This window comes from Macaca mulatta, chromosome 16, assembly GCF_049350105.2.
Source record: "Macaca mulatta isolate MMU2019108-1 chromosome 16, T2T-MMU8v2.0, whole genome shotgun sequence".
Taxonomy (NCBI): domain Eukaryota; kingdom Metazoa; phylum Chordata; class Mammalia; order Primates; family Cercopithecidae; genus Macaca; species Macaca mulatta.
The window spans coordinates 72570875-72597378 of NC_133421.1; the positions used below are offsets into that span (position 1 = coordinate 72570875).

At 44.8% G+C, this 26504-nt stretch overlaps 1 protein-coding gene across 8 annotated transcripts in view; it reads right to left on the reverse strand.

Annotated features, from left to right (window-relative positions):
• Positions 1-26504, reverse strand: part of MARCHF10 (membrane associated ring-CH-type finger 10) — a 270175-nt gene that overhangs the window by 83806 nt on the left and 159865 nt on the right. For 4 of the 8 annotated variants that reach the window (XM_077972360.1, XM_028836640.2, XM_077972359.1 and 1 more), the window contains exons 2-3: positions 20957-21063; positions 7657-7776 (exon numbers count right to left, since the gene is read on the reverse strand). In XM_077972360.1, the coding sequence (XP_077828486.1) occupies positions 7657-7776; positions 20957-21046 (210 nt within the window). In that variant the 5' untranslated portion in view covers positions 21047-21063. Of the gene's footprint in view, positions 1-7656; positions 7777-20956; positions 21064-24493; positions 24642-24847; positions 24927-26032; positions 26244-26504 lie in introns of those variants that run through there. The other 4 variants (XM_077972363.1, XM_077972362.1, XM_077972361.1 and 1 more) reach the window with 3 other exon arrangements.

Consider the following 26504-nt stretch of genomic DNA (forward strand, 5'->3'; position numbering starts at 1 on the left):
CTGTATTAGGTTGGCTTTTAAAAATATGGCCTGGGACTGGGCTGAGGAATCCTAGGAGCCTCAGAACCTTCTCTTCCACCAATACCTGTTGGAGCATCACTTGCAGGTGTATTTGGACACCAAGACAGTTTATAATGTACTGTAATGTCAGTGTGTCACTCAGGAGTCTCCCTCGTTTTCACAATGATCCCACGAGATATGAATAATAAGAATCTCCTTGATGGGAAACTGAAGTGCTTGCAAGTGGTTTGCCTGAATTCACACTACAACAAGAGGCAGAGCTGGCCCTTCATAAATGCTTTCTACTATGCCAAGCCATGAACATAAATGTATTTAGGACGTACCACTCTAAAGAACTTCTCAGCCCAGGTTTGATAGGTATTGCTTCACCTTGGACTTAGATGAAATCCAACTGCTGCATAACCAGTGGTTAGAGCCACTGATTGTGGTGAGGAGGTTATGCCAGGATGAAGCAGCCACCAGGCTAACTGTGTGTTTGGAGATCTGCCCACCTCAAGGCAGCTGTCTGGAAGGATACCTTGACACTGAAGCCATTATTTGATTGTAAATGCCTTGTTTGTTCCAGGCTCATCAGAATTCTGACAATTGGAGTCTGGGTTAAGGAATGAACAAGTGATGAAAATTGCAATACAGCCGGGCGCGGTGGCTCACGCCTGTAATCCCAGCACTTTGGGAGGCCGAGGCGGGCGGATCACGAGGTCAGGAGATCGAGACCATCCTGGCTAACACGGTGAAACCCCGTCTCTACTAAAAAATACAAAAAACTAGCCGGGCGAGGTGGCGGGCGCCTGTAGTCCCAGCTACTCAGGAGGCTGAGGCAGGAGAATGGCGTGAACCCGGGAGGCGGAGCTTGCAGTGAGCTGAGATCGCGCCACTGCACTCCAGCCTGGGCGACAGAGCGAGACTCCGTCTCAAAAAAAAAAAAAAAAAAAAAAAAAAAAAAAAGAAAATTGCAATACAAGTGTCAAAATTTGGTAGTGGTAAGATGCACATAGTGACTGAACAGTGGAAAAATTTCCATGCATTAAGCAATTCACTTTCATAATAGCCACTCAATCACAGACGGAACCTGACTTTACAAATCAGAGGCAAACGCTATTTCGAGTTTTCAGGTGCTGCAGTCTCTAGGAGGAAATGACTTGGGATATTTCCACCTAGGGAGGAAGGCTTTGTTTGGGTTTACACCATCTCACTGAGCTGTATCATTCTCCTGCTCCTTTCTGATTGACCGAGGATCTTTTGCAACTCTAGTGCCTGATGCAACATTCAATCCACTGAGCTCTGGATAGTCGATCTGTCTGGCCTTGGTTCTCTTTTGAGACACGCCAGCCTTCTTATTCCCAGCTTCTCCTGAGAGACTAGCTCTGGGACCTCCCTGGAGTTGTGGACCCTGTGGGAAGAGGCTGAATAAGTTCTGCATCCCCTCAGGATGGGCAGACTATACTCTGAAGGTTTGCAAACAACCACTTTTTTTTTTTTGAGATGGAGTCTCGCTCTGTTGCCCAGGTTGGAGTACAGTGGTGCCATCTCAGCTCACTGCAACCTTCGCCTCCCAGTTTCAAACAATTCTTCTGCCTTAGCCTCCCAAGTAGCTGGGACTACAGGCGCATGCCACCACTCCCAGTTAATTTTTGTATTTTTAGTAGAGATGGGGTTTCACCATATTGGCCAGGTTGGTCTTGAACTCCTGACCTTGTGATCGCTGGCCTTGACCTATCGAAGTGCTAGGATTACAGGCGAGAGCCACCGTGCCCAGCCAAACAACTGTATTTTAATAAAAACTGGGGTAAGGGTTCAAACCTGGGAGGGGACTCTCAAAACCAACCCATGATTTTGGAGGTTGAAGATTTCCTGGATCTGGTTTGAGTCTCATAAAAGATCTCTGGCTTCATTCATAACAAGCAAAACCCAAAGGATTGAGCCAGACAGGATGGACGTTGTGACAGCACAAGTTGAATGGCTGTTAAGAATGATGCATTCAGTGACACTTCCTCTCACCCTGCCCTTCCTCTGCTTTTGTGGCCAGAGGCAAATCCTCCAGTATCCCCCAGAGAATATCTGCAATGCGGACAGCAAAGCAGAGGTGAGTTTCACTGTGGAAAATTTTGATTGTGTCACTTTTCTCAGTAGAGAAGATGGGGCCTTGATGACATTTGTACAATCAGGGCTCAAACCCTTGGGATATCATTCTCTGGAGAAAACTGAGATTATGTAAGCAATGTTTCTTGTTCTCTGACACACTGAGGGACAGTGTCATAATGCAAACATAAAATATCCTGTCCTCGTCTTTTAGAGAAAAAATTGTCAGTTTTTTTTTGTTTGTTTGTTTGTTTTTGTTTTTTTTTGCATTTTACTACTTTTTTTTTTTTTTTTTTTTTTTTTTTTAATGTTGTATTGGCTGCTCCTGAATGACTACTGGGTAAATAACGAAATGAAGGCAGAAATAAAGATGCTCTTTGAAACCAATGAGAACAAAGACACAACGTACCAGAATCTCTGGGACACATTTAAAGCAGTGTGTAGAGGGAAATTTATAGCACTAAATGCCTACAAGAGAAATCAGGAAAGATCTAAAATCGACACCCTACCATCACAATTAAAAGAACTAGAGAAGCAAGAGCAAACACATTCAAAAGCTAGCAGAAGGCAAGAAATAACTATGATCAGAGCAGAACTGAAGGAGATAGAGACACAAAAAACCCTTCAAAAAATCAATGAATCCAGGAGTTGGTTTTTCGAAAAGATCAACAAAATTGGTAGACTGCTGCCAAGACTAATAAAGAGGAAAAGAGAGAAGAATCAAATAGACACAACAAAAAATGATAAAGGGGATATCACCACCGATCCCACAGAAATACAAACTACCATCAGAGAATACTATAAACACCTCTACACAAATAAACTAGAAAACCTAGAAGAATGGATAAATGGATAAATTCCTGGACACATACACCCTCCCAAGGCTAAACCAGGAAGAAGTCGAATCCCTGAATAGACCAATAACAGGTTCTGAAACTGAGGCAATCATTAATAGGCTACCAACCAAAAAAAGTCCAGGACCAGACAGATTCACAGCCGAATTCTAGCAGAGGTACAAAGAGGAGCTGGTACCATTCCTTCTGAAACTATTCCAATCAATAGAAAAAGAGGGAATCCTCCCTAACTCATTTTATGAGGCCAACATCATCCTGATACCAAAGTCTGGTAGAAACACAACAAAAAAAGAGAATTTTAGACCAATATCCCTGATGAACATCGATGCGAAAACCCTCAATAAAATACTAGCAAACCGAATCCAGCAGCACATCAAAAAGCTTATCCAACACGATCAAGTTGGCTTCATCCCTGGGATGCAAGGCTGGTTCAACATATGCAAAACAATAAACGTAACCCATCACATAAACAGAACCAATGACAAAAACCACATGATTATCTCAATAGATGCAGAAAAGGCCTTTGACAAAATTCAACAGCGCTTCATGCTAAAAACTCTCAATAAACTAGGTATTGATGAAACATATCTCAAAATTATAAGAGCTATTTATGACAAACCCACAGCCAATATCATACTGAATGGGCAAAAACTGGAAGCATTCCCTTTGAAAACCGGCACAAGACAGGAATGCCCTCTCTCACCACTCCTATTTGACATAGTGTTGGAAGTTCTGGCCAGGACAATCAGGCAAGAGAAAGAAATAAAGGGTATTCATTTAGGAAAAGAGGAAGTCAAACTGTTCCTGTTTGAAGATGACATGATTGTATATTTAGAAAACCCCATCGTCTCAGTCCATAATCTCTTCGAGCTGATAAGCAACTTCAGCAAAGTCTCAGGATACAAAATCGACGTGCAAAAATCACAAGCATTCCTATACACCAATAATAGACAAACAGAGAGCCAAATCATGAGTGAACTCCCATTCACAATTGCTACAAAGAGAATAAAATACCTAGGAATCCAACTTACAAGGGATGTGAAGGACCTCTTCAAGAAGAACTATAAACCACTGCTAAACGAAATAAAAGAGGACAAAACCAAATGGAAGAACATTCCATGCTCATGGATAGGAAGAATCAATATCGTGAAAATTGGCCATATTGCCCAAGGTAATTTATAGATTCAATGCCATCCCCATCAAGCTACCAATGATTTTCTTCACAGAATTGGAAAAAACTACTTTAAAGTTCATACGGAACCAAAAAAGAGCCCGCATTGCCAAGACAATCCTAAGCCAAAAGAACAAAGCTGGAGGCATCACGCTACCTGACTTTAAACAATACTACAAGGCTACAGTAACCAAAACAGCATGGTACTGATACCAGAACAGATATATAGACCAATGGAACAGAAAAGAGGCCTCAGAAATAACACCACACATCTACAATCATCTGATCTTCGACAAACCTGACAAAAACAAGAAATTGGGAAAGGATTCCCTGTTTAATAAATGGTGCTGGGGAAACTGGCTAGCCATATGTAGAAAGCTGAAACTGAATCCCTTCCTTACACCTTAGGTAAAAATTAATTCAAGATGGATTAAAGACTTAAATGTTAGACCTAAAACCATAAAAATCCTAGAAGAAAATCTAGGCAATACCATTCAGGACATAGGCATGGGCGAGGACTTCATGACTAAAACACCAAAAGCAGTGGCAACAAAAGCCAAAATAGACAAATGGGATCTAATTAAACTAAAGAGCTTCTGCATAGCAAAATAAACTACCATCAGAGTGAAGAGGCAACCTACAGAATGGGAGAAAATTTTTGCAATCTACCCATCTGACAAAGGGCTAATATCCAGAATCTACAAAGAACTTAAACAAATCTACCAGAAAAAAAAGAAACCACCCCATCAAAAAGGGGGCAAAGGATATGAACAGACACTTTTCAAAAGAAGACATCTATGCAGCCAACAGACACATGAAAAAATGCTCATCATCACTGGTCATCAGAGAAATGCAAATCAAAAACACAATGAGATACCATCTCGCACCAGTTAGAATGGCGATCATTAAAATGTCAGGAAACAACAGATGCTAGAGAGGAAGTGGAGAAATAGGAAGACTTTTACATGGTTGGCGGGAGTGTAAACTAGTTCCACCATAGTTGAACTGAAGACAGTGTGGCGATTCCTCAAGGATCTAGAACTAGAAATATTTGACCCAGCAATCCCATTACTGGGTATATACCCAAAGGATCATAAATCATGCTACTATAAAGACACATGCACATGTATGTTTATTGCGGCACTATTCACAATAGCAAAGACTTGGAACCAACCCAAATATCCATCAATGACAGACTGAATTAAGAAAATGTGGCACATATAAACCATGGAATACCATGCAGCCATAAAAAATGATGAGTTCATGTCCTTTGCAGGGACATGGATGAAGATGGAAACCATCATTCTCAGCAAACTAACACAGGAACAGAAAACCAAACACTGCATGTTCTTACTCATAGGTGGGAATTGAACAATGAGAACACATGGACACGGGGTGGGGAACATCACACACCGGGGCATGTCACTTGGTGGGGGGCTGGGGGAGGGATAGCATTAGGAGAAATACCTAATGTAGATGACAAGTTAATGAGTGCAGCAAACCAACACGGCACATGTATACCTATGTAACAAACCTGCACGTTGTGCACATGTACCCTAGAACTTAAAGTATAATTAAAAAAAAATGTTGTATTGGGTAGGGGTGAATAATAAAATTATTGGGAAATAAGATCCATATAAACTGTACTATAGAAGCTATTTCACAGAATTACTTTTATGTATACGACCATGGCCTTTTTCAGAAGTGGTGTGAGTGTTTTGCAATGATGGTTTAAAGAATGCACAATTTGTATAGCAGGAAGAAGAAAACTATAGGAATCTGACACCAGCTTGTCCCATAAGCTTAAGTGTGAAAAGGAACATAAAATTTCAAATCCTGAATATCCCAGATGCATGAGTATTGCACATAAAATGGCCGTGACTATGCACATGAGCCTCTGCATGAAAGTTCCCTGCAGAGGAACCCAGCTGCCCACTTGTTTAGCAATTCCAATCTGGGAAGACTGCTGCGTGCTACTGTTTGACTTAAATTATATTTTCTTATCTATCCTTGATCTTATTTCTGAGTGTAAAAATGTGAGAATTTATCTTAATGCTAAAAATGTGTTGTTCTAGCCAAACTAGATTTAATTTTTGCATTAATCTCACTCCATAAGTTTAATCAGCAGCAGGCATTATATTTAGTCTTTGACTAACAGGAAACGATCCAGGCAACGTGTTCTTGGTACTGCCAATATTGTGAGAGAGTCTGTTTCACCTTCAGACTCTAGGTGAAATATTTTATTGTGTGATTTTATATTCCTTAATAGAGAGCATATCTCTCTCCCAGGGATACATCTGCTTCTATAAACATCAATCACGGATGTTTTTAAGGTGTCCTTTGAACGTTAAATAACCACAGTGTGAACATCTTAGATTAAAAAAGAATTCTCAACAAGAACTTGATTGATATCGTGTATTCAGGATCTATCTCAGAATCCACACCACTGGTAGGACAGAGGGAGTCCCTCCTGTAGAGTATATTTCAGGCATTAAATATTAAATAGGAATTCATAAAAGGCATATTACTCATCTTAAATCAATTCACCATGCTAACAATCAGTGTTGAATACAGCTTGTGGTATTGCGCTCTTACATAGGATAAGTAAAATTCTTAGATAAGATCTTAAACATGAAAATACGATCCTAGAGCTTAGCGAATCGGAGCACCTTCTCTGGGGTCAGACTGCCTAGAATGGAATCTCTACCACACTGGCTGTGAAATCTTAGGTAAAGTTTTGCAATTTCTGTAAGGCCCAGTTTTCTCATCTGTAAAGTGGGGCAAAGATGGATAGATGGATGGATAGACAGATAGACAGATAGATTGATAAGGAGAGGTGATAGATATATACATTTATAAGAATTAAATAAGCTAATATGTATAAAGTGCTTCACATAGTGCCTGGAATGTTGCAAGCACTGAAATAATGGTAACCGCTTAATTACTATTACAATGATACTATTATTAATCATATTATCATATTGTTATTATCATCATATTGTTATATCATTCTAGGCAAAAATATTTAAACAATTTCCAATTATTACATGATATAGTTATTACCACATTTTACTCTCTTCCTTCATCAGAAATAAAAACTAGGCCCAATCTTGCATCAAGTTAGACCATATGCCACAGAGATGACGCTGTGCTTCAGAAGGCCCAGTGCCTCCAAATCTTAAAGAGTTGCGGTGCTTCTCATCTGGATGGTGTCTTATAGACCATCTGTTTCAGGACCTTTATCTACAGGAAAGAGGAGTGAGGCCCAACCATAGTGAGACGTGAAGACTGCAGAGCTGGGAGCCACAGGGGTGGTGTCCCAAGGAAGGGAGTTCCCAGCCCTGGGCTCCTTCCTGCCCCTGGCTCTCCCTGCCCTGACCTTTGGGATTCTGCAGCATCTCCTTTTTGAGTTGGCTTTTTCCTAAATCACACACACGCACGCACGCACACACGCACGCACGCGCACACACACCCCACCACCACCAGCAGCAGCAGCAGCCCCAGGAGACTGTCTCCCAGAATTCTTCATACCTGTTTGGAAGATGACCTGCTAGAAAACCGGGATCTCTCAAAACTTGTCTCTTGCCCCCAAAACTGATCACGTTTCTTCTCATTTGGGTCTCTTCTATATTCCTGTCGTCTCAGACAAGCCTGAAGAACAACAAAAAACTGTCTGTCTTAGGACCATGGCAAGCTTGGGTAACTTTATGCTTAATTCCAATGGTGAGGAGCATGAAATGAATGGTATGCATCTCCAGGTGTTCATCAAATACCTCTCACCAAGTATAAAGACCAGGTATCACTCTTCCCTTTGCTTAAAGCGCTAGGTCAGACGTATTAGCCATTGCTTTAATGAATTCAAACGATAAACATACTGAGAGGCATTTTGTCAAGAATGTACCCAACTGTTGCCTTCTCAAGGAGGGCACCTGTTACATCTTGCGAATTTCTCTTTCTGGTCTCATTCTCTTCATGGCCCCTCCCTCTTCCTACCTCCACTATACTGTGACCCTGGAGATGACACCCTAGTTGTGGGATGAGAATTGTCAATGTCAGAGCATGTGCTATTCCCTGCACTTGGAATCTCCTCCGTTAGAAGCTCTCTTGGCAAAACCGCCTGATGTACTAATAGCCTGCTGCTGTGGCCTCGCTTCTCTTTAGTTTCCGCTGCCTTCTCTTCTCCAGGCTGAATTAACTGTCAGAGTTGCAATGCATATTAATTTAAGCTTGAATTATACATATTTTTTTCCTATTGTAGGTACTTGTTTGTGGTTTTGAGCCTGTTTCTCCTGCTGATCATTGAGAACCCTGAGAGTAAGGACAACTTCTTATATTTGAATCCCCCACCATCCAGCATTTAATTTTAGCTGAACTGCAGCTGGCCCGGTGCCCAGTGGCTCATGCCTATAATCCCAGCACTTTGGGAGGCCAAGGCAGGTGGATCACTTGAGGCCAGGAGTTCAAGACCAGCCTGGCCAACATGGTGAAACCCCGTTTCTACTAAAAATATAAAAATTAGTTGCGGTGGCATATGCCTGTAATCCCAGCTACTCAGGAGGCCGAGGCACGAGAATTGCTTGAACCTGGGAGGCAGAGGTTGCAGTGAGCCAAGATAGTGCCACTGCATTCCAGCCTGGGTGACAGAGCAAGATTCTGTCTCAAAAAATCAATAATAATTTTAGTTGAATTGCATTTTTGCTTTGGAGGAAAATATCAATCCCTAAGTGCAAAATAAGAAAAATAAAATTACCAATGAAAATAATTCCCCATTTTTCTTAACAAAATTAAAATCTGGTACTAAAATATTTCTCCTATAGTACTAGGACTGAACAAACCCAAGGATATCATGTACTAAGGAAATTTCAACTGATTTTAAATACCTCAAAATAGTAAAAGAGGTTTTTTTTCCCCCAGGATGGAGTCTTACTCTGTCACCCAGGCTGCAGTGCAGTGGCACGATCTTGGCTCACTGCAACCTCCGCCCCTGGGTTCAAGCGATTATCCTGCCTCAGCCTCCTGAGTAGCTGGGACTACAGGAGCACGCCACCATGCCCAGCCAATTTTTGTATTTTTAGTAGAGACAGGGTTTTGCCATGTTGGCCAGGCTGGTCTTGAACTCCTGACCTCAGGTGATCCACCTGCCTCAGCCTCCCAAAGTGCACCTGGCCCAGTAAAACTTTTTTGGAGTATTTCTATATTTGCAGATCCAGTAGCCCAATTCAACTTTGCCATGCCAGGGCCAAATTATCCACTGTCATAGAAAACAAATTTGAAGTAAAGACCAAAAATATTGTTTCTATACTAGGCCTGACAACTGCCCTTCCTGGCTGGATTGAGAAAGGAAAGATTCCTTCAGCACATTTCACGCCCTCTGTTAGAAAAAGCATCCCCTTCCGTGATGTAGTAGGACTTACCAGAATTTCACGCCATGCGTAAGCCTGACATTATGCTGTAAGGTTAAGAATAGAAATGAACCGATACTAACAAAACTTTTACTCCTCCGAATTGGGTTATTCACACGGAGTTTTACATCTGAATTGCAGGTGACGCCCTAGCCTCCGGGCTCATCACAGCAGCCAAGTGGTCACCTGCAGGAAGTGGAATCCTAGATTCTGGGCAGAAAGATGCAGTTTCACTCCAGCTTGCTTGGGAAGGGATAACATCCTGTCCCACAGTTAATCTTATTTTCAAAAACTATGCCACATAGATAGTAAGTCGTCATAATAAACACTGGATGCTGTTTGTTTTAATAATTTCAGCAAGAAATACCAAAGAACACTAGACAGTAACCATAATAAATAAGTTAAACAAAACAAAAAACAGCCAATCATAGAGAAACCCAGGTAAAGCTAAAGGGAATTGCTGGAGAACGTAACGAAGTTCAGTTAAATACGTGCCTTTTTTGTTCTAATCCTTTTACAAGGACTTCAAATGGGAGTCTGTGTTTGGAAAGAGCACTGGTGTGGAGCGCTGTTTCCGAAAGGGGCAGATGTCTGTGCGGTCCTAACCTACTGGTATTGAAGGCAAAAGAAGAAAATGCTGATGGGCTGAAAGTGGAGGAGGCAGTGTTAGCAAATGCACGCAAGACCAAGGCAGATTTTGTGGGATGAACAGAATTCTTGTGGGCTGAGTGTTTTTTGAAAATTCTCTCCAAGAATGCATACGACTTAAATATTTCTTTACCAAAAGGGAAGGAGGAATAGATTGGTTTGCAAAGTTGAAAAAAAAATTTTTTCCCTCTAGTTCCTTGTTCCTCTTCTTACAGAGGAGCAGAACAAACCAGTGGCAAGGCAGGTACTTAAACTTTTATCTTGACAGAGCCAAGCAATCTTTCTGTGTAAATCAAACATCAATCCTCTCAAAGTTATAGCTTTGCTGAGAAAGAACACGGGGCAGAGCAAATATCCAGACTTACAGTTGTAGAAGCAGCAAGAACCTTGCCTTATCCCCTGCCAGGGCTGCTTTTCTTTGTATTTGTAATTGTACATGATTTTTTGTCAGCTGTTGATGTTGTTTTTGTGTGGAGTGGGCTGGGGGAGCCTAAGGTGACTGGGCAGGAGAGGACAGCATCCATGGGTCAGGAGAGGAATGGATTTGTAATTCAAAACCACCAGTGGCTTCCCTTACCCTGGACTTTAAAAACATTCTCCCCTTTCAATTGCACGTGTCAGGATTCGGATGGCTATAAATAAGTCTCTGATCATGTGGCAAAACTGGCCGAGGGCAGTCTTGAAATTGAAGGCTTCAGGTAACTTTTTACTTTTTCCTTCTGGGGAGAATCAGGGCCTCTTCCTTCCCTCTTCCATTGGTGTTGACCCCCACCCCACAGTGCGTCCCCCTGACTGCAGCATACGTAGTTGGGCTGCCTTCTGTGCAGAAGGTACCACTGTGGGGGCAAAATGCGGAATGTGCATCAATGTCTGTGGGGATGACGTGGGTTTTGTGACTCACTGTAACTCAATCCTGGTAAACATGACAATCCCCAGCTCTGCCACTTTCTAACGTCGTGACCTTGGGCGAGCTGACTAATGCCATTGATTCTTGCTTTCCTCATCTGTAAGAGGAAGCTGCAGATTGTTGACAAGTTAACATCAACAAGGTATACAGTTGGTGATATGTTAATAGTGGCTGGCCCGTGGGGACAGTTCAATCAAAGGTGCCTACCACCACCATCACCATCACCATCACCACCACCACCACCACCACCACCACTACCATTTCCATAACCATCTCCATCACCACCACCACCACCACCACATCCATCACCACCACAACCATCACCACCCGCCACCACCACCTCCATCAACCACCACCACCTCCCATCACCACCACCACCTCCATCACCTCCATCACTGCCACCACCACCACGTCCATCACCACCACAACCATCACCACCCACCACCACCTCCATCAACCACCACCACCTCCATCACCACCACCATCACCACCACCTCCTCCATCACCTCCATCACCACCACCACCACCACCACCATGACCACCATCACCTCCATGACCACCACAACCATCACCACCATCACCATCTCCACCTCCATCACCACCACCACGACCACCATCACCTCCATGACCACCACAACCATCACCACCACCACCACCTCCATCACCACCACCACCGCCACCATGACCACCATCACCTCCATGACCACCACCACCTCCATGACCACCACAACCATCACCACCACCACCACCACCACGACCACCATCACCTCCATCACCACCACGACCACCACCACCTCCATCACCACCACCACCTCCATCACCATCACCACCACCACCTCCATCACCACCACCACCATCACCACCACAACCATCACCACCACTACCTCCATCACAACCACCACCACCACCACCACAACCACCATCACCTCCATGACCACCACAACCATCACCACCACCACCTCCATCACCACCACCACCTCCATCACCACCACCACCACGACCACCACCTCCATCACCACCACCACCTCCATCACCATCACCACCTCCATCACCACCACCAACACCTCCATCACCACCACCACCACCTCCATCACCACCACGACCACCACCTCCATCACCACCACCACCACCTCTATCACCACCACCACCTCCATCACCACCACCTCCATGACCACCACCACCACCTCTATCACCATCACCACCTCCATCACCACCACCAACACCTCCATCACCACCACGACCACCACCTCCATCACCACCACCACCTCCATCACCACCACCACCACCTCTATCACCACCACCACCTCCATCACCACCACCTCCATGACCACCACCACCACCTCTATCACCACCACCACCACCACAACCATCACCACCACCACCTCCATCACCATCACCACCACCACCTCCATCACCACCACCACCATGACCACCACTACCACCACCACCACCTCTATCACCATCACCACCTCCATCACCACCACCAACACCTCCATCACCACCACGACCACCACCTCCATCACCACCACCACCTCCATCACCACCACCACCACCTCTATCACCACCACCACCTCCATCACCACCACCTCCATGACCACCACCACCACCTCTATCACCACCACCACCTCCATCACCACCACCACAACCATCACCACCACCACCTCCATCACCACCACCACAACCATCACCACAACCACCTCCATCACCACCACCATCACCACCACCACCACCACGACCACCATCACCTCCATGACCACACCATGACCACCACCACCTCCACCATCCTCACCACCCTCACCACCACCACCTCCATTACCATCACCACCACCACCACCACCACCGCCACCACCACCACGTCCATCACCACCACCACCACTGCCACCACCACCACCACCTCCATCACCACCATAACCATCACTACCACCACCACCACCTCCATCACCACCACCACCATCACATCACTACTATTTCCATCACATCTCCATCACCACCACCACCACAAACATCACCACCACCACCACAAACATCACCACCACCACCACCACCACCAACATCCCCACATCACTCCCCAACCCCCACCACCCATCTCACCTCCCCACCCCCATCACTCCCACCACCACTGCCACTCCCATCACCACCAGCAGCTGCCACAGCCTTTTAATTGCTGTTCTCAATCCCATTTCCTGGTTTACTTCTATTACTGTTTCTAAAGTCAGCCTTTGCCAAAGTATATGACTCTGATGTTGGTCACAGAAGAAGAGAGAATCTTTCTGTCTAGTCCTGAGGTTCATCCTTGTTTTTCTGCCCTGTAAGTAGAGATCTGTTTCCTAAACTCCAGCCAGCCAAATGAGCAGTTCCTGCTCTCAGTCATTCAGGGTCACAATGAAACTGCTTCTCTTCGGCATTACAGCTCTCTGAGTACACAGTTGTGCTCAAAGTTCCTTTTGTTTCTTTCATTATCAATCTGATCACTCTAGTCATTATGTGACTTCAGAAGCCATGTGCCCCAGGAACACTTCCCAGCCTCATAATTCTGGTATAAAGCCATCAGAACCACGACCCGACTTTACATCTCTGGCCAGAATGGCATCTGTTCCTCTATCTCAGGACGCACTTTGAGAAGTGGGAGTTGCCACTTCCTTCAGTTGGTTCCTTTTTGTTGTTGTTCTTGTGATCTGACTTGTATATCCCAGAGTCTGGCATTTTAATTGTCCTCGGTGACATTATTAAAGTTCATTAATTTTAAGAGGTCAAGAAATCAAAGGCATAAAAACAGTTTGAGATGGTATTCCCCTCCAGCTAGTTTTTGTTTTTGTTTTTGTTTTCCTGTTTTGGCTGTGAAGAGTAAAGCAACACACACCTCAAAGGTGAGCCAGGAGGAGAATCCCCCACCTCTGTCCCTATGGGAAGAAAAGTTGACTTATCCCTATTCCAGCTCCCTGAGTGGACAACTGCAAATCCTCGCCACCTGCTATGAAGTCACCTATCATGTCCTTGAACACATGTATATTGAGACATTTAGTTGTTTGATTTGTACTTGAAAGAATCAAGGTGAATAAGTGACATGAAATGAAACCAATTTGAACATATTTAATAGATTATCAAAAATCATTCTGAAATGCTAAGTGTAATCTTTGCCTTCAGTTTTCCAGTGGACATTAATGGCTAAATTCTGCCTCCAGTTACATAAACAAATTTGATTTAAAAAAAAAAAAAAAAAAAGCTAGACAGCATGAAAATCCTTGAAGCAATAGAGCCAAATTCTGAGATGGCATATAATTATATACTAGTTACCAGATTCTGAAATAGCATGCAATACGCCAAATAGATGTTTATTTCCTCTTGTTTTCTCAAAAGGGTCCCACCCAACCACTGAAAGGAGTAGTATCAAAATAACTCAGGGTGAGTTCAGCCCTCATCTCTTGCTGCTAGCACACAGACCTGCAAAGGCACTGAGAATTTGGTGCACACCAACACTTAGCATATTGTAGGCTGTAGCAGGAATGGTTTACACAAGAGGTTTCTAAAGCCTTCAGTTGGAGCCAGTTTATTAAAGGTGAGTCGAGTACAGGAAGGCACACATGCCATATGCATATGATTTGGGATTCATGTCTAGTTATTAGGTCTTACACTATTTGTACGCCCTGAAATGGGGAATCCCTGGTCACACTGGACCTGGAGTGAAAGCTGGGATTTCCATAGGAAGTAACTGGCCAAACTCACTGATGATCCAGAGTGCCAATATCCACCCGCCACAAAGTTACCATAGCGAATTATCTAAATACACATGGGCGGTCTATGGGCTGAGTTATTGAGAGGTCACTAACATCATGCAACTGATCCGTTTTTGTTTTTTTTTTTAGACAGAGTCTTACTATGTCACTGAGGCTGGAGTGCAGTGGCATCATCTCGGCTCACCACAACCTCCGCCTCCTGAGTTCAGCTATTCTCCTGCCTCGGTCTCCTGAGTAGCTGAATTACAGGTGTGTACCACCACATCCAGCTAATTTTTGTATTTTTAGTAGAGACAGGGTTTCACCATTTGGCCAGGCTGATCTCAAACTCCTGGCCTCAAATGATCCACCCGCCTCTGCCTCCCAAAGTGCTGGGATTACAGGCATGAGCCACTGTGCCTGGTCTACATCATGCAGTTGATTCTTAAACCACTACTTTAAATTCTTTCTGGAACAAGGCAAGGGGTAGATTAATAATATAACTAAAAAAAAAAAAATGCTGCTCCCTGCAAAGTAGTTACTGTGGGTTGCCATTTACTTACTTCAATGATATTTAGAACATCTTACAGACAACCATATTTATTTTTTGCAGACCTTGTGGTAAGTGGTTTTGAAAATGGTCAATGAGAGTGGATTTGACTTTTAGGAACAGTCACAAGTCAGCTGGCTCTAAGTTTGACAAGCTTAGTTAGTAACCAAGTTAGGCAACACGGGCTTTCATGAATGTCAAGGCAATTGGTTCAGCATTGAAGAGGGAGACTCAGCCCCTGCCCTTAAGAAGTCGTGGTCCAGGTTGAGAGGATGTCACACAGAAGACAATGTGCAGCCGGGTGTGGTGGCTCACGCCTATAATCCCAGCACTTTGAGAGGCCAAGGTGGGTGGATCACTTGAGCCCAGGAGTTTGATACTAGCCTGGCCAACACAGTGAGACCTCCGTGTCTCTATAAAAATACAAAACATTTAACTGGGTGGTGGCACATACTTGTGGTCCCAGCCACTCAGGAGGCTGGGGTGGGAGGAAAACTTGAGGCTGGGAGGTTGAGGCTGCAGTCAATTGTGATTGCACCACTGCACCCCGACCTGGGCAACAGAGCGAGACCATGTCTCAAAAAAAAGAGAGAGGAAAAAAAAGACAATTTGCAATGCAGTTTCATAAGCTCTGTGCAGGAAGCATGAAAAGAGTGCTGCAGTACTAGAGTGGTGGAAATATTCTAAAGCCAGGTGATAGTTATGGCTGCAAACTTGGTAAATTTACTAAAAGTAATTAAACTGTACACTTAAAACAGGTTGAATTTTATGATATATACATTTTTTTTTTTTAAAGATGGAGTTTCGCTCTTGTTGCCCAGGCTGGAGTACAGTGGGGCTATCACAGCTCACTGTAACCTCTGCCTCCCGGGCTCAAGCGATTCTCCTGCCTCAACCTCCTGAGTAGCTAGAATTACAGGTGTCTGCTACCATGCCCAGTTAATTTTTTGTATTTTTAGTAGACACGGGGTTTCACCTTGTTGGCGAGGCTGGTCTTGAACTCCTGACCTCGTGATCCACCCACCTCGGCCTCCCAAAGTTCTGGGATTACAGGCATGAGCCACTGTGTCCGGTTGATATATAAATTATAACACAATCAAGTGTTTTTTTTTTTTTTTTTTAAGATGAAGTCTCATTTTGTCACCAGGCTGGAGTGCAGTGGTGTGATCTCGGCTCACTGCAACCTCTGCCTCCTGGGTTCAAGTGCTTCTCCTGCCTCAGCCTCCTGAGTAGCTAGGAATACAGGCGCCTGCTACCACACTCAGGTAATTTTTTGTATTTTTAATAGAGACAGGGTTTCACCATGTTGGCCAGGCTGGTCTCAAACTCCTGACCTCGTGATCTGCCTGCCTCGGCCTCCCAAAGTGCTGGGATTATAGGCATGAGCCATCGCACCCAGCCAGTAAAGTTGCTTTTAAAAACGGCTACTATGTGTATGAGCACAGAGATTCCCTTTAGTTCTAAATTAAAACTATGATCCTCACCACCTTTGCCCAGGGGAGCAAAGTGAAGAAGAGGGAAGAAGTTGGCAAAGTGGTGAAGTGTAGGTTGGTCTTGCTTAGGTTCTGGGTCTTGAGCCTGCCTTTAAGAGAGGGAAAGCACAGAGGGGTATCCTATATTCCAATGGCATTGCCACATTTAGATTTTAGATAGGTTTCAAGGAAACAGTCTGACAGATGGCAGGACTGGAGGCTAGGAGGCCAGTTATAAGGATATTATAATGGTCTTGGACAGAAATCAGGGAGGTTGGAACCATGGGGTGGCAACAGTGTGAAAAGGAAGGCACAAGTGCGTGAGTTCTTAGGTACACTTGGCAGGACTTGGTAACTGGTGGGATGGGGATGAGGAGGGAGAGGAAGAGCCAGGGAAGGCTTAGATGATAGGAGGGGCAGCAGGGGGATGGACATGGGGGTACAACCATGGATATATTTGATTTCAGATGCCTGTGTGACATCTAGGTAGACATAGCCAACTAGCAAATACACATATGACTCTGATGCTCTGGGGAGACCCAGAATTACAAGTCTTAGTATAAAGTGGTGGTTGAACCATAGCAGAGAATGAGATGAGTCACAGTGACCTTGTGAACTAGAAAAAAATTGGGCTGAGAATGGAACCCTGGGGAAATTAACATTTGAGAGCCAGGGAGATGAAGAGTACATAGAAAAGAAAATGGAGAAGAAAGTGAGAGAAACAGGAAGAAAGTCAGGAGAGTGTGCCATCAGAGAGCCAAAGGAGACTGGGCACGGAGGCTCATGCCTATAAGCCCAGCACTTTGGGAGGCTGAGGCAGGAGTTTGAGACCTGAGGCCAGGAGTTTGAGACCAGCCTGGGAAATATTAAAAAAAGAAAGAAAGAAAGAAACAGAGAGAGAGAGAAAGAGAGAAAGAAAAGAAAGAAAGAAAAGAAAAGAAAAGAAAAGAAAAGAAAGCCAAAGAGTCATGTTCAAGAAGAAAGGAGTAATAACATCAAAGGTAGATAAGACCGCAGAAAAAAAGACTGAGAAGGAGCCCGGTGAATTTGGTTACTGACATTAGCATAAGAGTTTCAGGAAAGGGGAGGGGAGGTGATGGTCAGGCTGCAGCAGGCCAGGGAATCCATGGAAGGGCAGGAAGCAGAGACTGAAATGGAGCTGGCTACTTGGGACATCTGGGATGAGGCAGGAAGGAGCCAGTGCTGCAGCTAGAGAAAGACATGACGTCTACAGAAAGCTTTGCTCTTTTGTTCTTAAGATGGGAGACACTTCAGCACGTTCGTGGACTGAGCCAACAAGAAAGGAAATGTCAAAGCTACCAAGGAGAGGCCTGTGGATGGCAGGGGCTGGAGAGCAGAGGGCCTCAAATCAGGATCTCAGGCTGGGTACCAGCAGTAAGAGGGTCACTTCCTCCTCCAAGATGTGGGGACTAGATGGTGTGTGGCTTGGAGTGAAGGGGAGGCGGCTGAGTGGGTTCTCACCTGCCGGCCTTGGGGTCTTCATTTTGTTTCATTTGAGTGTGTGAAACCGGGCAGGGAGTTCTTTGTTGAAACTATGGGGGTTGGAGGTTTGAAAAGAGTGAAAAGGTTTAAAATCGTGATGATAACAGAGGGAGCTGACGGACAAGTAAATGTGTTGACGTGAGTCATCCTTCATTCTTTTCTTTCCCTCACTCCGCCTCTCCATCTATCAGCAAGATGTCTGTTCTGCTTCCACTTCCTGGGCCAGGCCACTTCTCACCACCTCCACTCCTACCACCCCGGGCCAAGTCACCAGAATCTCTCTCCTGAATTTCTATCATAGCTTCCTTACAAGTTTTCCTGCTTTTTCTCTTGCCCCTTCTGGTCCTTTCCCCATACAGCAGCCAGAGTTACCCTTAATACAACATAAATCAGATCATACTATTCCACCGCTTAACCATCCAGTAATTCTCACAGTGGTAAGAATAAAATTGGGTCGGGCGCAGTGGCTCATGCCTGTAATCCTAGCACTTTGGGAGGCCAAGGTGGGTCGATCACCTGAAGTCGGGAGTTTGAGACCAGCCTGACCAACATGGAGAAACCCTGTCTCTACTAAAAATACAAAATTAGCCGGGTGTGGTGGCGCATGCCTGTAATCCCAGCTACTTGGGAGGCGGAGGAAGGAGAATTGCTTGAACCTGGGAGGCAGAGGTTGCAGTGAGCCAAGATCCCGCCACTGCACTCCAGCCTGGGCAACAAGAGCAAAACTCTGTTCAAAAAAAAAAAAAAACAAAAAAAACACAAAAGGAATAAAATCTAAATGCCAAGCTATGCTCAGTGAGATGCAGTGTGGCGCTTCTGCACTTTCCCTGGGTTCATGTGTTCTAGCCCCTCTGGCTGCCTTTGGCTTCCTCCAGGCTGGTTCCTGCCTCAGGGCCTTTGCACTGACTGTCCTTCCACTTGGGAAGCTCTGGTGGGATCTTTCCCATAATTCACCTCAACAGTCAAGTGTCATTTCCTCAAAGAGACCTCCCCTGCTTCTAACGGAGCACCGCCTCCAACCCCTTAACCTGTTCTATTTTCCTCACTGTATTTGTCGATAATTGAAACTACCTTACACATGTCTACTTGTGTAAGCCCTTTCCCCTCTTACTCCTAGAATAAGAACTCCGGGAGAACAGAGGCTTTGTTCAGCACATCGTAGGCACCGAATAGATATTGGCTGAATGAATGAATGAAAAGGCAGTGTTGAAAGTCCAGTGGAGATTAGAAAATAAAACGGCAATGGCTCAAAGCCACACCATTGTGTGATTTTCTTCAAGGGGACCGTAAAACTGTAAGATTGACTTTTTCTTATGTGCCTGTTCTGGAGACAATTTCAAACAGGAGCCGGGTGGCAGAGGCATCTCTGTGAGAAGCAGTTAGACTCCCAGGGCGACAAGTGGATGTTTATGTTCTTATTTATTTTGCAGAAATGCCCTTGATTTTCTAGTCTTCTTATACGTGGGTTGGCACGTTGTGGGAGGAAACTGCTGACTCCATTTCCAGCCCCAAAGCTAAGCCGTATTATACAGGTGAAATCAGGTTACTGAGATAGGTCTGGTTTCCTTGGTGACCTGGGAGCTTTAGTTATATTTGAAATTGCTAAGAAGGGGAAAAAACTGATAACAGCAGTTCTGTGTTTTCCTCAGGGAAGAAGCGCTTTTCAATTCTCAGCCCAGGCTGAGAACATGCCTTCTTGATTGGCAAGGGCTGAGGTCCCACCTCCGGCGGGATGACTGACACTTTCTACCTGCTCTCAGGATCCCACAACCCAGTCTGGCAAGTTTATCCTATGCCAGCTCTGGCTGACTGCAACCTCAGGATTCCTCAGGCTCCCTGTGTGTTTTGGTGTTGCATGTAAACACTGTAACTAGGGGGACCGGCAGTTAGCTCACTGTAAAATGTGCAAACCACCTTTCTTCCGGTGGGGATGACAACAGAAGGCGGTGTTATTTTACAAACGGTAGGGCGAACCAGTTAACTCTTTCACCTTTTCCTTCCTTCTCAGTTGGTTTGTCAAATTTAAGCCCTAATGCCACTGGTCGACAAGGGCTCCATGCCGAACACTGAGGGAAGTACTTTTAGAGTGTTGATTTCATTTCATTTTCATGATAATACTAGAAGTGGATACGACCATTATCCTTGTTTGTGTTTGTTTGTTTTTGAGACGGAGTCTCGCTCAGTCACCCAGGCTAAAGTGCAGTGGCGTGATCGATCTCGGTTCACTGCAACCTCTGCCTCCCGGGTTCAAGTGATTCTCCTGCCTCAGCCTCCCGAGTGGTTGGGACTACAGTGCCACCACGCCTGGCTAATTTTTTGTATTTTCGGTAGAGACAGGGTTTCACTGTGTTAGCCAGGATGGTCTCAATCTCCTGACCTCATGATCCACCCGCCTCGGCCTCCCAAAGTGCTGGGATTACAGGCGTGAGCCACCGCGCCTGGCTATCCCTGTTTTTTTTTTTTTTCACAGACGAGGAAATAGAGAGGTGAAGTGGCTTTTGCTAGTCACATACCTAATCGGTGGGTTTGGGATTTTAGAAAACTTTTACTGCTTATCATATGTTGACGCTGTATTCTGAATTCTCTGTAAATACTGGAAGAGAAGGCAGAAGACCATTCTTGCTTTCTGCAATTACCTGATACTCAGAGTCCACCTTATGCTGCATGTCCCGCAGATACTGAACATCGCTGAAGAACTTCTGCCTGTCCCTTGCGTCATGCAACATGATTCCTAATCCCCGACCTGCATAGAAAAGATAAACAAATGTGCTGTGATAGAGTCCTTTGTCGTGATGCCGCATTTGGATTTATTTTCATCTAATTGCTTTTATTTGTGTATTCATCTAATGTCCCTTGTTTGAAAGGCACAGATGCTCCTTTCAAGCTGAAGGGACTTCTTGTGTTGGTGCTGATGCCCTGACAGTCCTCCTGTTCCAGGCATAAATAATGCAGCCACCTTCGTCAGGCACTTCAGAGATCTTGTCCTGGTTACTCAGAGGGAGTTAGATTGACGGACACCTGAATCAGTTCTAGAGCATGACAAAAAGGAAAACCTGAGAACCCAGCTAAATGAGCAGTGACCAAAGTTACAGGCCTCTCGTTGCTTAAATGGATTTAAGTGATTGCACCCTTATTCTCATCCAGGCACTGTGCTGGGCACTGGAGTAGAGCAACCAGCAAGGCAGACACGACCCTCACCATTGCTTTTTTTTTTTTTTTGAGACAGAGTTTTGCGTTTGTTGCTCAGGCCAATGGCCAATCTCAGCTCACTGCAACCTCTGCCTCCCGGGTTGAAGCGATTCTCTTGCCTCAGCCTCCCTAGTAGCTGGGATTACAGGCACCCGCCACCATGCCTGGCTAATTTTTGTATTTTTAGTAGAGACGGGGTTTCGTCATGTTGGCAGGGCTGGTCTCGAGTTCCTGACCTCAGGCGATTCACTCGCCTCAGCCTCCTGAAGTACTGGGATTACAGGTGTGAGCCACTATGCCCGGCCTGTGTTGCTTGTTATCCGGGGTATGAGACTGACTTTGAGCAAGTGAATCCTAACGGTGATAGGGGCTCTGGAGCAGAACTATGGGGCTCTTTGAGAGTGGTGTTATGGGAAGGCATAACCTGGTCTGGAGGGGTCAGGTAAGGTTTTCCTTAGGCAATGACACTGGGTTTGACAGAGTGAGCTAGCTGAGAAGTAGAACAGAGAGGACAGCAGGTGCAGAGGCTTCAGGCATGAAGAGGCAGGTGCAGATGAGGAAGACGGGAGGGGAGCAGTGCAGCTGGAGCAGAGATGAGGCGGGAACAGCCCCGGAAGGGCTGCAGGGGAGGCAGGGACCAGCTCCTGTGGGGCCTTGAACGTCATGATTCAAAGAGTCATAAAAAACTACTGAAAAGTTCCAATCTGAGGAGTAAATGATTAGATTTGTGTTTTTTATTTTATTTTATTTATTTATTTATTTTGAGACGGAGTCTTGCTCTGTCGCCCAGGCTGGAGTGCAGTGGCGCAATCTTGGCTCACTGCAAGCTCCGCCTCCCAGGTTCACGCTATTCTTCTGCCTCAGCCTCCTGAGTAGTTGGGACTGGCTAATTTTTTGTATTTTTAGTAGAGACGGGGTTTCACCATGTTAGCCAGGATGGTCTCGATCTCCCGACCTCGTGATCTGCCCGCCTCGGCCTCCCAAAGTGCTGGGATTACAGGCATGAGCCACCGCGCCTGGTCTTGTGTTTTTATTTATTTGTTAATTCTTTTTCTTAGAGATAGGACCTTGCTCTGCCATCCAGGCTGGAGTGTAGTGGTGTGATCATAACTCACTGGGTGTAGTGGCTCACGTCTCCTGAGGTGATCACCACTTGAGCCGGGAAGTTTGAAACCAGCCTTGGCAATATAGCAAGCCCGTTTCTATTAAAAACAAAATTGAAAATTAGCCAGGTATTGTGACGCATGCCTGGAGTCCTACCCACTCAGGAGGCTGAGGTGTGAGGATCGCTTGAGCCCAGGAGTTAGAGGCTGCAATGAGCCATGGTCATGCCACTGCACTCTAACCCGGGCAACGGAGCAAGACCCTGTCTGTATTTAAAAAAAAAAAAAAAAAAAAAAAAAAGATTTGTATTTTAAAAAGATCCCTCCAGTTGCAGTATGAGAATGGATGGGGTGCGGGGGATGGTGGTAGAGTAAAAAACGTAAGTGAGAATATTTCATAGTAATCTAGATGTAATAAGATGAAAACCAGCATTGGGTAGCAACAGTGGAGAGAAAAAGGAGGAGGAGGAAGAGAATGGGGAGGGAGAGGGGATCATAGCTACTCTTTTTTTCTGAGACGGAGTCTTGCTCTGTCACCCAGGCTGGAGTGCAGTGGGGCTATGTCGGCTCACTGCAACCTTCACCTCCCAGGTTTCAGCAATTCTCCTGCTTCAGCCTCCCAAGTAGCTGGGATTACAGGCACGTGCACCATGCCCGGCTAGTTTTTTATTATTAGTAGAGATGGGGTTTCACCATATTGGCCATCTTGAACTCCTGACCTCAGTTGATCCACCTGCCTCAGCCTCCTAAAGCGCTGGGACTACAGGTGTGAGCCACTGGGCTGGGCCCATAGTTACTCTTTACTGAGCCTCTGGAAGGGATAGGCCTTGTTCTAAGCAGTTATATCAATTAACTCATTCAATCTTCTCAACAACGCTGTGAGGCCAGAGCTAGATCTCTATTTTGCAGGTGAGGAAACTGAGGGCCAAAGGGGTTAAGTAACTTGCCTAAAGTTACAGAGCTAGTGAGTGGGAGAGTTGGGATGTGAACCCAGAGAGTCGTGCTCCAGTGCCCACACTCTTACCTAAGGGTTTCAAGGGACGCTCAGGAGAGAAAGTCATCAGGGCTTGCGACTATATGAATGGACCGGGGTGGAAGTCTCAGGGATGCCCAGGTTACCGGCTTGAGCAGCCAGTTGGTTGGTGCCAGCATTCCCTTCAGAAAACAGAGGAGGAGCTGCTTTGTGAGGAAACAGCATGGCGTGACAAGTGTCTCGGGTGCGGCAAATGGAGATGTCAAGTGCACTGTCAGACACAGGGCTCTAGAGCTGACCAGAGAGGTACAGATTTGGGCATTGCTGGGATTCTGTGATAACTGAAGTTGAAGGAAGAATGGGGATGAAAAGAGAAAGAGGACACAGGACAAAACCGTGAAGAACACTAGTATTTAGAGAACAAGCCGCTGAAGAGAAACTCTGTAAAAAAAAAAAAAAAAAAAAAAAAAAAAAAAAAAAAGCCAGAGAGGCAGGAAGAAACCAGGTGGGTGCCGTTTCAGAGATGCTGAGGAGGTTTCAAAAAGGAGGCTATTAATAACCTTGGTGAGAGCATTCAGTGGAGTGACGGGGCTGGGAGGGCTGCAGAAGGTTGCGTAAATGGGAGGTAAAGGCGTGGAGATCATACTTTCAAGAAGTTTAGCTTTGACTGGCATGGCCCAAATTTATGGCCAAGATAGCGAAGCTCACAAAGGGATAAAATGGCACTGTTAATAAAGACCCCTTATCTATGGGGTCATCGAAGTCCCTACACTATTCCTGCTTGTTGTGTACTGAAGCTCTTTCATTTATATCTACACACACACATATACATATTTTTTACAACTGCTGTGTGACAAGGGCTGCTAGGCTCTGGGGAAACATCAGGATGGGACAGGCAACATCTCTACCTTCAGGTGTATATGTTCTGTGGCTTTCCCTCCCTCCTCCTGTTTATTCAGTTGTGTAGATATTGGCAGAGTCAGGCTGCCCCTGACTCATGGTGACCCAGCGTCTGGTCTGGTAGTTATGAAATCTCACATGGTTTATCGTCTGGCCCTGAACAATGGGGAAAACTTGTGCTGGTCTCTTGGGGGCTGTTTTCTCTGGAGTATGGAAAGTTGGTCTTTGACAGTCAGAATCTGAAACTACAATGTGTATTTCCAGTCTACGCACAGAACCTACATTTTGTCTCTGAGCATTTTAATAATCACATGGGATTATGTTTTAAAAGATCACTTTTAGCTTTTCATCTGAATGTGTACCTGCATAAAATGAAGTTACCTTTCCACTCTTTTCAGAAAACGATGGTGTTAAAACAGGCAGAAGGATAAGCTCCTGCTGCTACTGTGGGAAAGAGAAGCCTGTCAGAATCTTAATCAGGCAGAGACCATAAGGACTCATAATAAAAATATGTTAATGGTCACTAAAGGGGAGCATCCCAGAGTCCACTCGGATGATACACTTTCGTTGCCAAAGTTAATATAGAAAGCCAGTTAATCTATCACGGCTTTAGAGTAGGGTTTAATTTAAGGAGGCTTCTAAGTCAAGAGGCATGAAATAACTTTGTCTAAATAGGTAGGAAGTAGCACCCTTTGAATTATTTGCTAAGTTACCTCTGACTTCACAATCACCTACCAAATAAAGGACTTAAAAATGCTTGTAATCCCAGCACTTACGGAGGCCGAGGTGGGTGGATCACTTGAGGTCAGGAGTTCAAGATCGGCCTGGCCAACATGGCAAAACCCCACCTCTACTAAAAATACAAAAATTAGCTGGGCATGGTGGTGTGCTCCTGCAGTCCCAGCTACTTGGGAGGTTGAGACAGGAGAATCACTTGAACCTGGAAGGTGGAGGTTGCAGTGAGCCACGATGGCACCACTGCACTCCAGCCTGGGCAACAGAGGGACACTCCATCCCCCCCAAAATAAATAATAATAATAATAATAATAAAGTAATAAAAATAAAGTTGCCTACAAAAGTCTCTTTTCCTTCCCCAAAACTCTCTATTACATTGTATTTTACAATATTTAGAAACATCGTGGTGCCACAAGTAATTTTTTATTTAAATACATCAAGTCTTTATGAGATTAAACGAATATTACAGGAACAAAGAAAACAGGGTATTAGTGTTAAGACCAAGAAGATGGTGGGTTACGTTGGTTTAAGCAAACATTCTCCGTGTTCGCTTGAACTTCATACCGCACTCAGTCAGTCTGAAAAACTGACCAGGATGAACAAGAAACAGAAATAACAGTATGGAAATAAAACTACATGAGATAATGCTTAATTCACGGATCTCAGCTTTGTAGGCCTACTCAACCAGATGGCCACTTGAAGCCAAGAATTTTTTCCCAGCAAACACAGAGGGTTGGGGTGGGGGTGATAATAAAATGTGAGTAAGGCGCATGTTTCTAAAATAGCCCTCTGTATTCTCTTCTATCGCTCACCTTTGAACTGCTTCTTAATTTAAAATCCACTCATGGTCATGCACGCTTCTGTTTTAAGTCTTTCTGGTGATAATGTCTTGTGCCAAATCTGTGCTTTAGAAATCAACATAAGAAGCCATATTAAGTAGGGAGAGAGAAAGGAGGAGGGAGTTGGAGGCAGGTGGAGAAGGAAAGAGGGGGTCCTGCCTTGCTGAAAGCAAGAGCGAGTAATTCTTCTTGGCCTCAAAATTCTACATATCTGTGAAATTTTAATGGGGAATATTCTAAGAACTTTGTGACATACACATTCCTCTCTGGTGTAACTTTCCAATGAATTCCAACCAAGTTTTCCTGACTGAAGGGAACAGAATCTGAATGCAGAATGTTTTTCAGTGCTCTAAAAAGTCATGCATACATACCATCCTTCTGTTTTATGACCACATTTGTCAAAAGAACCGATTTGAAGGAGACTCTTCTTAATAACAATCAAAAT